The 10,954-nt window shown below is 34.5% G+C and overlaps 1 protein-coding gene across 1 annotated transcript; it reads left to right on the top strand.

The window, feature by feature from the left end:
- The first annotated feature begins 5,938 nt into the window (after positions 1–5,938).
- LOC104867595 (olfactory receptor 7E24) lies at positions 5,939–10,262 on the top strand. Its single transcript, XM_010632008.2, has 3 exons — positions 5,939–5,956; positions 9,258–9,418; positions 9,478–10,262. Exons 2-3 carry the CDS (start codon positions 9,313–9,315, stop codon positions 10,260–10,262), a joined length of 891 nt encoding a protein of 296 aa, XP_010630310.2. The 5' UTR covers positions 5,939–5,956; positions 9,258–9,312.
- Positions 10,263–10,954: the final 692 nt, after the last annotated feature.

Here is a 10,954-nt window from a genome sequence, read left to right as displayed (position 1 = left end):
AATTCAATGTAAAGACCTGTAAATCCTGATCTTTGATAACATTAGTTTGGTGTGAATTTGGCATCATGGTTCCTGGTACAATGATAGTTTCAAGGACTGTGTAGGGTAAGAGTATTTAGTTTTAAAATTGGCTACAAATTTTCAGTTTGTGAACATCAAAAATATACAAAGGTCAAAGGGAATTAGGAAGGAAGGGCAGGGAAAAGGAAAGTAGGGAAAAAATGAGAAGGAAAAAAACCAAAAAAAGCTTTTGTAAATAGTGATGGGTGAAGGAGTTGAAGGGAGGAAAGGGAAATGGGAAAAATAAGAACTAAGATATATCTGTGTAGTTACAAATCCCCATTGATGAATATAATCATATTGCAAACCTAAAATGTACCAATAAATTTAATGAATAAAAATTTCTGGATATTGATGTTGGTAGTGACTTTACAACACATAATTAATGGTATGCCATCCCTGGCACTGAAGTGTGTACTTAAATGGTTAAGAGGTAAGTTTCTGTTGTGTATCTTTTCACATACAAAATGGAAGTAAAGAATAAATGTAATAAGTGAATAGAACACACATGATTATTGCTAACTATAGTGGAACATCAAATATACTTGTGGATATTAATTTTCCTTTTACCTGCTTTCTTCAGTTTTATGAAGTTCTCAGAGATTGGAGAACAGGTACAAATATGAATAATTATGAGCTATGAGCACTGTGCTCCATGATCACATAATAATTAAGAATAAACATCCCTCCAGCACTTAGTTTATTGAAACACAGTGGACTTCATATCTATGCTTCCTATCCCATTGACAGATGCATCAGGATGCTCTTATCTGACTTTTTAATTCATAGAAACCCTGAGAACTGTAACTGAGCCTTCAGTGTTCACCAGGCTTGGAGGTGAACACTGGACTTGGGATATGTACTCATTGGTCATGACACAGCAGATAAGTGGCATAAACTAGTAAAGGCAGAGGGAGGCCACTAAGACTCTTGGAGTTATAGTTAATTCATCTGAAGAACAAACATGACTGCTTTGATAGCCAGATGGGGAGATTGTAATAGTCAGTATTTTCCGTACAAGAACTGTGAAGTTTATGCTCTTGATTGTGGCAAATATACTGCAAAACTCATTTAAAATTTATTCTCCTCAGTCTTCGTTTCTACTTCTCATAGATATCTTACTGAAAACAGTAGAAGCTAGGCCCCTGTAATCTGTTTCCTAAGCAGTCTAAAAGGATTGCTGAGGTAATGATAAAAACATAGAGGCTGATGAGAGTACCTGTAGCATCCCAAGCTGTTATCATGACCTGTACCTTGCCAAGTGCAGGAAAACATAAACAATACAATCTCTACTAAATATTGTTGGGATTTGCACTCCTATACAAAAACAGAGCATAATCTGTGTGGCTTCTACACAACTGGTGCTTCCATTATTGCATGTTGTCCCATAGAAATAGAGATATGCCTCTTTAAAGAAAAGAGATTATTTGAATTGTCTTTCTTACTATTTCACTCTTTTTAAAATTCATGTTTCTCTTTCTATATCATGCACATGAGAATCCAGAAAATATATGTGTGGAGGATAGTTGCTTGAATTCCAATAACTGTTACATGAGGAATTTTTCTAACAGTCATATTTTATCCCATTAAGAGATCAGTCATTACCTACTATATTATCTGATATTTAAGAAATATTTTTATAAATATTTCTTAGCAACAAAATATCTTAACCATGTCCCTGTTATATACAAGGTGTCTATTTAACAATATCTAAAACAACAAATATGTGAGAAATTATAAAATCAGAAAAAAGATAAGTAAAGACAATGTGGAGATAAGTTATAAAGGAATCAGCCTGAGATATATTACATAATTTCACATTGTTCCACCTCCGATGCCACTTAAAAATTATATTCATCACTGATCTTGCTAGTTCCATAGTGATAAAATACTTTATTTTAAAAACCCTTTTATTGATTTGCATATGTTGAACCAACCCTGAATCCCTAGGATGAATCTCATTTGGTCAGGGTGCATGATTTTCTTGATGACCTAGAATCGGCAGTCCCATTTGACCCAGCTATTCCCCTACAGGGTATCTTCCCCCCAAATTTAAAAGAATCATACCACATATGTGCACCATGTTCATAGCAGCACAATTTGTAATAACTAAAATTTGGAAGCAGCCCAATTGCCCATCAACTGGAGACTGTATAAATAAAACAAAAAAATTAGTAATATGGAGTACTACTCACCCATAAAAATGAGAAATTAGAGACACTCATAGCTAAATGGATGGATATTGTGGTGATACTCTTAAGTGAATTAAATAGGACATGCATGTTTAAATACTGAATAGTTTCTCTAGTGTGAGAAACAAAGTGTAAATAAAGACTAAAAGGTACAATAGATAATATAAAATAGGAAGAAAAGGGGCAAAGGAGAAAGGGAAATTGGAGGAGTAGGGGAAAATAAAGAAGGGAATGGAATTATATGAGGAAATGAAAAAATGGAAACAAAATCTTTGTAGATGGAGAGGGGTGGAGGAGTTGAAAGGAGGGTAAGGGAATGGGGAAACATAAGAATCAAGATGGATCATGTAAAGGTGCAAATTTCCAATGATGAATTTTATTATATTGTATGCCTCAAATGTACCAAAAATAATTTAGAAAGGAAAAAATCATGTAATGACTAAATATTTAATTTTAAGTCTTTACTTGAAAGCACACATGTGGGTGTTTCTCTCTCTGTTTCCACCATGGAACATGAACCCATCAAAATGGGAATATTGACATTCATAGTGAGTAGAGAGCAGCTTCAAGATGGGATACTGAAGATTTCATTCTAAGGCTCCCATCTCATGTCACTATCTTCTCTATGGGGGCCAGATGGAAATACTATTCCATACATAAATTGGAATTTCATGATCAGCAATCAGGTGAGAATTGTTATTACACATACCTTGCAGATATTTTCAGTGCATTTGTGGAGTATACTTAATATTGTACTACAGGACTTAGGGGTTTTTGTTTGTTTGTGTTTTTGTGGTTTTTTTTCTTTTTTTTTTTTTGAGACTGAGTCTCACTATGTAGTTGAATTGAGATTGAACTGGAACTCACTATGTGGCCCAGGCTGGTCTTGAACTCATGGCAATCCTTCTTCCTCAGCCTCCCAAGTGCTAGGATTACAGGCATGCACCACCATGCCTGGCTCCAGGACTTAGTTTTTTAAATGGGAAAATGTGATTAATGTAAAATTGCTTATGCATGTATCAATTTTTAGAATTCAAACAATTATTTTCCATCTATATTTTTGAAATTATCACTTACACAATACAAAGGAGGGCATAATAATTTGGGAGAAAGGGGCTAAAGGTGTAGAGAAATGGGAAGGATAGGGGAAAGGAAATAAGGGCAAAGAAAAAAATATGAGAAAAAAAATGGAAACAAAGTTTCAGTAAATAGGGAAGGATGGAGGAGGTGAAGGGAGGGCAGGGAATTGGGAAAAAATGAGAACAAATACCTGTCATGTAAGGTACAAGATCCCAATGATGAAAATAACTATACTGTATACTTAAAAAGTACCAATAAACTCAATGAGGAAAAAAATACAGAGGAGAGCATAATAATTTGGAAAAGATTATAATAACATAAAATAATATTTTGATCATGTCCTCTTTTCTGTTAATACAGTGTATCACTTAAAAATTTTCAAGTAGCTGCATGTATTTCAGAGAAACAAATGCATATGTCATTGTAAAATAGTATATTTCGGGGACAGTAGATGTCATGCTGTAGTCTACTTAGATGAGCTTTAGTCACATTTTAATAAGTTTTTCAGATACATGTTTTTCAGATACAGTTTTTCATGGATACATAAGTCAACACTGACATAGAAACTTTGAGAAAAATCTACTCACCAAATTACTTGCAGTAGTGGCCTTTGGAGGACAAGAATACAGGAAAATGGAATCATAAAGAGATACTCAGACCTCAAATTTAATGGGTTTGTGACAACTGAGAAATATTTTTGAAGGTTCATTGGCCTGAAGTGTGAATAGACCCCTTCTGACAGCTTGAATTCAAAATACACTGAGAATCCTGAGTGTCAATCATTTGCTGCCTTCTCCCCACCCACCTTTCTATTTCATAAAGTGTCAAAGCAATGTAGAACTTCACAGTGTAAAATGTGTCTCTGAATCCCAACACAGAAACCGCACAGATAATCCAGACCTATATCTAACCTATTATCATCATTCTGGCTGTCAGCTCCAACTCCCACCTCCACAATCCCATGTACTTCTTCCTTTCCAATCCTTCCTGGGATGACACCTCTTTCAAACCCACTGTGTTCCCAAATATGACTGTAGATTATTCTCATGACAGTAAGATAGTCCTTTATGTGGGTCAAATGATCCAGATTCCTATCTACAATCTTTCTGGAAGTATGGATTGCATGGTTCTGACTGTAAACTCCTTATGACAGGCTCATGGTCATCTGTCACCTCCTAAATTACACAGCTATGAATCTTCACCTCTTTGGCTTTTTTTTAGTCTTTTGGACTCTTTGTTGTGCTATTTTTTGCTATGTGATTTACCTACTTCAAGGATGTGGAATTATCCAATTTCTTCTGTGATCCTATACAAGTTTTATTTCTTACTCTTTTGACAAACTCCCAATAATGTGGTCATGAATTTTACTGGTCATGTATGTTTTTGGTTTATTTTGTTTCCTTCTCAGGGGTAGTTTTATCTTATTATTTCTGCATTGTGAGAATTAAAAGTATAAATCTTCTCTACCTATGGGTATCACCTGTCAGTAGTTTGCTCATTGTGTGGAACAAGCATTGCTGTGTAGCTTGACTTAGATCTGTCACTATATCCAACAAAGTGTTTGGTGGCCTCAGTCATTACAAGATGATCACTCTTAGGCTGAATCCTTCATCTACAGACTGATAAACAATAATGTTAAATATTCCCCCATGAAGACTTACAACAGAACACTCTAATTTCTGGCCTGAGACAAGGAGTTTAATGTAGGGTTATATGATAAATGCAAAATATCAATGACTCAAAGAGCAAAATAAAAGAGAGGATAGAAAAAAGGGAAGTGGACTGTGTAGATGTGGGAAGGAGACCTGCAAATGGCAGCAGAAGGAATGGTTAGGAGGGGAAGAGGAATTAAAATCAACTAAAATGCACCGTGTATATATGTACCAATTCCCAAAAATGAAAATAATATTTACATATTGGAAACATATGTGAAAAAAGCTAAACAAACAGAGCTCTAAATCCTACATCCTCAGTCACTTTATTTTGAAGATTACATTTATAGGTTTTAAATTCTCATCGTATTTGGTAGAATTGTGGCAGCCACTGGTGAGGGTGAGAAGAATAATGGGAGGGATTTTAATAATGGGTTGGCAGTGTTAGTTGTGAAGATGAAAAATTTCTGGATATGGATATTGGTGATGGATCTACTACAATATGAATATAAATAAGGCACAGAATTTTAAACTCTCCTTTGAAATTTAAATATGGCATAATAAAAATTTAAATAAAACTCAAATGAATTATTAAGAATAATAAATGTAAGAAATATATAGTAGTTGTAAGTTTTCTCCTGCATAAAGCCCCTAAACATTTGTGGATATGGATTTTTCTCTTCTTTTTCTTTCCTAATTAATATTAGATTGGCCTTAAAATTTGTAACAAAGTGGACCAATTTGGCTAATTATGGCCTCTGTGCATTGAGCCTCCAAGGTCATGTAATACTCAGTAAGGAGCCCAGGCCTGCAGACCTTCAGTTCAATATCTCCGCTAAAGTTCAATTCACCAGAATGTATCCTCTTTCTTTTTTTACAACAACAAGCTCTTGTCTAGGATGCATGAATATGAGTCCTGAGGACAGACCCTGCCTACATGATCATGACCGAAACTGCCCGCAGTGCAGATCAGTAAGTGCTGATGGAAATTGAAGGGTGGAGGAAGGACTAACTGGAAATTTCTTTCCTCCTTGTGAGGGAGAACATGTGATTTGGCTAGGATGATGGGAGGGCAAAAAGTGAAAATTTAAGAAGTGAAGTTAACGATCTTTGATGTGGTGAGGTTTGCTTTTTAATCTTATTTAATTATGAACTTTTGCTTTCTTCTCAGAGTAGTTCTGCCTCCTCCGAATATCTCACCAGATGTTATCCAAAATATCTCACATGTAACTATTTCATAGATGCTCATGAACTTGATGACGCAGATGACAATTAAAATGAGGAAACTCTCCATAATGTGTAATCCATTACTTAGATAATCCTGAGGGCGTGGGGCTGAGACCAGTGTTCTTTGTAGACAGGATAAATTTAGCTTCCAGTTTAAAAAGTGCTTCATTATGAGTTTTTACAGAAAAATCAAAGGTACCATTTTTATTTAATGTGTGCTATCTGATTAGAAACATATGGCACCTGGCTATTGTCTTAAAATTTCAGCTAGGCATTTCTCATCCCAGTCACCCCAGAATGAGATTCCTTGCTCCATGAGCTCTATTTCTTGTAAATGACAGGGCAAACCAGTTGGTGACATCTGCTGCAAAAATGATAGAAGAAAGAATGTGATCATAGAAAAAGATCACAGACAGAAAACACATATTCACTCTGCACCTCTTTCTTTTTTCTAGTGTGTCCCTGAAACTACCTATATCCTCATACATTCATGTAACTATCCCATTCAACTGAGAATTATACTTAAGATAAGGTCTTGATCTTGTTCAGAAAATAAGAACAAGATAAAAGAATGCATACCTGAAATGGATCTGTCCACACCTCTCCTTAAACTTGTTGATGCATGGTAAACAATGACAACAAATTAATATATGATACCCAATGACTGAAAATATAATTTTAATTCTGGTTTGCTGAAGTAGACATGTCATTTCTGTAAAAGGCAGAAGATTGTTGGTATCTTTGAGACTTAGCATTGATATCTGAGGTGATTATTAGTTGACAGAAATACATTGAGGAGATATTAGATAACTTGTGCTCTTTTCTGTTAATATGTGCTAAAATTATACAATCAGAACAAAAATTTTTGATATTGTTATTTATAGTAATAAAATAATCACTGATTCACAATATATTTTCATAGTCATTGTGGTGGTATCAACATATTTAATGCTTTCCTGTTTGCAGCTTTGTCTCTTTCATTAATGTACTGAGCTAGAGATAAGGTAAAGTAGCTTGTTGGGTCTCTGTCATGGGCATGAGATGCGTAAATCTGTTAAATTGTGCTTAGCATATAAAATTATTTGGAGATCATGGCTGAACATTTCATGGGTATCAAAAAAGAAAGTATACATGAAGTGACTTGAGTCAAGACCCATTAATACTTTCACATTATTCCATAACTCCAATGCTCTTTAACAGTGGCATTCACCATAAAACTCATAATATTTTTTGAGACAGGATCTCCCTTGGCTGGCCTGGAACTCACTATATACCCAGGAGGATCATGGTGGATTCTCCTGCCTCAGCCTCCGAAGTTCTGGGATTATAGGGGTATACTACAAACCTGGAAAAACTCATTATATTATTAATGTAGGAACCTTCTATTGGAAAATCGTCCACAATTAACAAATATTTATTAGCTTCCAAATTCAGCTCATACAAAATAACTGTGTCAATAGAACTCATTGTATTTTCATTATATTCAGGACAAAAAATATTTATTTCATGACTCCCAGGCACTATCTCTTTTATTGGAGTTAAATGAAAACAATATTCTTAATGCTAAATGAATAATTATATGTAAAAATAGGTTACAGTTCATAATGACTGATTTTAAATGAGATAGGAAATCAAAGGTAAAATTGAGTATATATCAACTGCAAAAAGTCAAAGAACTATATTCTCATATTTGCATTTAAATATTCACTCATGTGTGTTATGGAGAGGAACAGAAAAAAACTGAAATGCTTGTCCTCATAAGAAACTTACAGATTATATTACAGCTCTCTCTGGGTAATGCAATTTATCACCTAAGTCATTGAAGGTAGTTGTATTTACTTCACAAAGAAAAAAGTAAATGTACTTGTGTTCATAAGGACATTTCAGGGACATTAAATGCTATGCACTATTAGATGCACTTTATGTGCTTTTCAGGTAAGTCTTTAGAAAAGGCTTTATGAATAATACAGTAATCAACAGAGATTTTGAAACACTGATAGCAATATCTACCCCCAAGTAACTAACAATACTTGCATGTGGGATCAAAGTATATGGAAGGATAGAATCATGCTGAGATATCAAGAAACAAAGACTCATAGATTATAATTCAAATCAATGTCAAATATTTAATCTGAATTAAATATCACACATTTTACATTATAATATAGTATGCATTGATATAAAAACACTTGATATGAAAATGTTAAAGAACCATACTCTAAATGCAGGAAATTTATGACTGCATTTGTTTCAACTCTATTTTAAAAAAGAACCACAAAAATCTTCACATACAAATATTCTAATTAAACTGGTTTTGCTTTTAGAATAGTGTATCTGCACACTTTTTCACCCAGTACATATTGATAAATGGGACTGAAAACTTCTATTTTATGCAATAAAATGATTTTTGAAAGGTTTCATAAATTAATTGTCTAAACTAGGTAATTATTGCCACCATATGACAGGTGACAAAACTACTATATATATTTATAAAACTTTATTTTCTGAACTTTCCTGGTTTGCATCCTTTCCACTTGTTTTTGATCAATGTTTTGATTGTTCAATATTTTATAAATACGAACTGTCAACATTTAGTGATCAAATAATAGAGTCCAAGCTCTTTCTGAGATCTTATTAAAATTCTGAATCTCAGAATATTGGGCCCTGGTTTTGATAAAAATAATGTAAATTAGGTTACTTCTTAATTTCCTTCAGAAGGATTTTTCCAAAAGAAGGAAAAATGCTACATCTTCCCAATTTTTATTAAAAGAATAGGCTCTATTTTATTGTGATCATAAATTTCTTTTCTCCAATATTCTTGGTCTTATAATATTGCTCAGTTGACTGTTAAAAAAACAACAAATAACAAAAAGCACGAGTAATGGGAGATTTATTTTAAAAAGTTGTTCAGTAGAACTCAGACATATTAACACAGTTGTATGGAATTACAAGAGTAAATTGTTGTAATTATCTTAGTACAAAGTATATACAGAGCTCTAAGTACATATTTATTTGTGTATTTGTCTGTGTTTTTCTCTTTCACAAGGTGTCCAGACAATATAGATGCTAAGAATCTAACAACTGTATTAGAATTCCATCTCATGAAACTCTCAGAGGATCCAGACTTGCACCCCATCCTCTTTGGACTGTTCCTGTCCATGTACCTGGTCACAGTTCTTGGGAACCTGCTCATCATCCTGGCAGTCAGCTCTGACTCCCACCTCCACACCCCCATGTACTTTGGAACCTGCTCATCATCCTGGCAGTCAGCTCTGACTCCCACCTCCACACCCCCATGTACTTCTTCCTTTCCAATCTGTCATTTGTGGACATCTGTTTCACCTCCACCACAGTCCCAAAGATGATTGTGGACATCCTAACTCAGTGCAATGTCATCTCTTATGTGGGCTGTTTAACACAGATGTCTCTGCTTATTGTTTTTGGATGTATGGATGACTTGCTTCTGACTGTGATGGCTTATGATAGGTTTGTGGCCATCTGTCACCCCTTGCATTACCCAGTCATTATGAGTCCTCAACTCTGTATCTTCCTAGTTTTTGCATGTGTTTTGCTAAGCCTTTTGGACTTACAGTTGCACACTTTGATTGTCTTAAAGTTCACTTACTTCAAGGATGTTTCAGTTTCCAACTTCTGCTGTGAGCCTGCGCAAATCCTTAATTTAGACTGTACTGAAAACTTAAACAAAAACATAATTATATATGTTGTTGGCACCATGTTTGGATTTTTTCCCATCTTGGTAATACTACTCTCTTATTATAAAATCATTTCCACCATTCTGAGAGTTCCATCATCAGGAGGGAAGTATAAAGCCTTCTCCACCTGTGGATCTCACCTATCAGTTGTTTGCTTATTTTATGGCACAAGCGTTGGGATGTACCTTGGATCAGCCATAGTGCATTCTCCTCAAAAGATTTTGGCTTCCTCAGTGATGTACACAGTTGTGACGCCTACGCTGAATCCTTTTATCTACAGCCTGAGGAACAGGGATATTAAAGACGCCCTGAGGAAGCTTCATAGAAGGAAAGTCTAATATGAGGAAGTGATGCCTCCCATACAATATAGGTTGAAAAAGCATCAGTCTTAATTATATAGTCTTTTAAATTCTGCCTCATAGTTATCATATTTATAATTTAGTTATTTTAGTTACTCATTATAGTAAATACCAGAATGGCATTCTAAAGTGGTGTGAAGTAGGAAGAACATAGACTCTTAAATGAGCACTGGGGACTTGGGACTGAGGATGTCACTCAGCAGTACTGAGCCTGTCTGGCAAGTGCAAGATCCTGAGTTTGATCCCTGGTATGAAAAAAAAAAAAAAGTACTAAGTTTCAGCTGGGGACTTGAAAATGTTTAGATATGGGTATGAATATCATTAAAATTATTTATATTATGTTAACTTTTTAATTTATACTTTCCATAATAAATAATGAAGGCAATAGCTAGATTTGTCTTCTTTGTTTTAGATGGACACAAAAAATTAAGTGAATGCTAAACAGGATATTCCTTCTGAATAGACAAGAGATGAAAACCAGAGATGACATCCACTCTGTCTTCATCCTATTTTTTCTCCATTAATTTTAAGAAGTTCTTAATAATTGGGATAACATGAAATGCTTTGGCTAACTATGAGCTCTGTGCATTGATCCTTCAAATCAATATAAAATAATCAGCCTATATCCAGTCCTTTTTCATTTCTTACCATCACCCTACTGATATCTATAG

Source organism: Fukomys damarensis, unplaced genomic scaffold (genome assembly GCF_012274545.1).
Source record: "Fukomys damarensis isolate Sample0158 unplaced genomic scaffold, DMR_v1.0_HiC HiC_scaffold_37, whole genome shotgun sequence".
Lineage (NCBI taxonomy): Eukaryota > Metazoa > Chordata > Mammalia > Rodentia > Bathyergidae > Fukomys > Fukomys damarensis.
The sequence above is the reverse complement of the archived record's forward strand: the minus strand, read 5'-3'. Positions and strand labels throughout refer to the sequence as shown.

Bases quoted from the DNA above. Each gene is read 5' to 3' on its own strand.
- LOC104867595 (XM_010632008.2), top strand. From the start codon at position 9,313: ATGAAACTCTCAGAGGATCCAGACTTGCACCCCATCCTCTTTGGACTG. The intron at 9,419-9,477 runs GCTCTGACTCCC...TCATCCTGGCAG, and splicing joins GCTCATCATCCTGGCAGTCA to TCAGCTCTGACTCCCACCTC.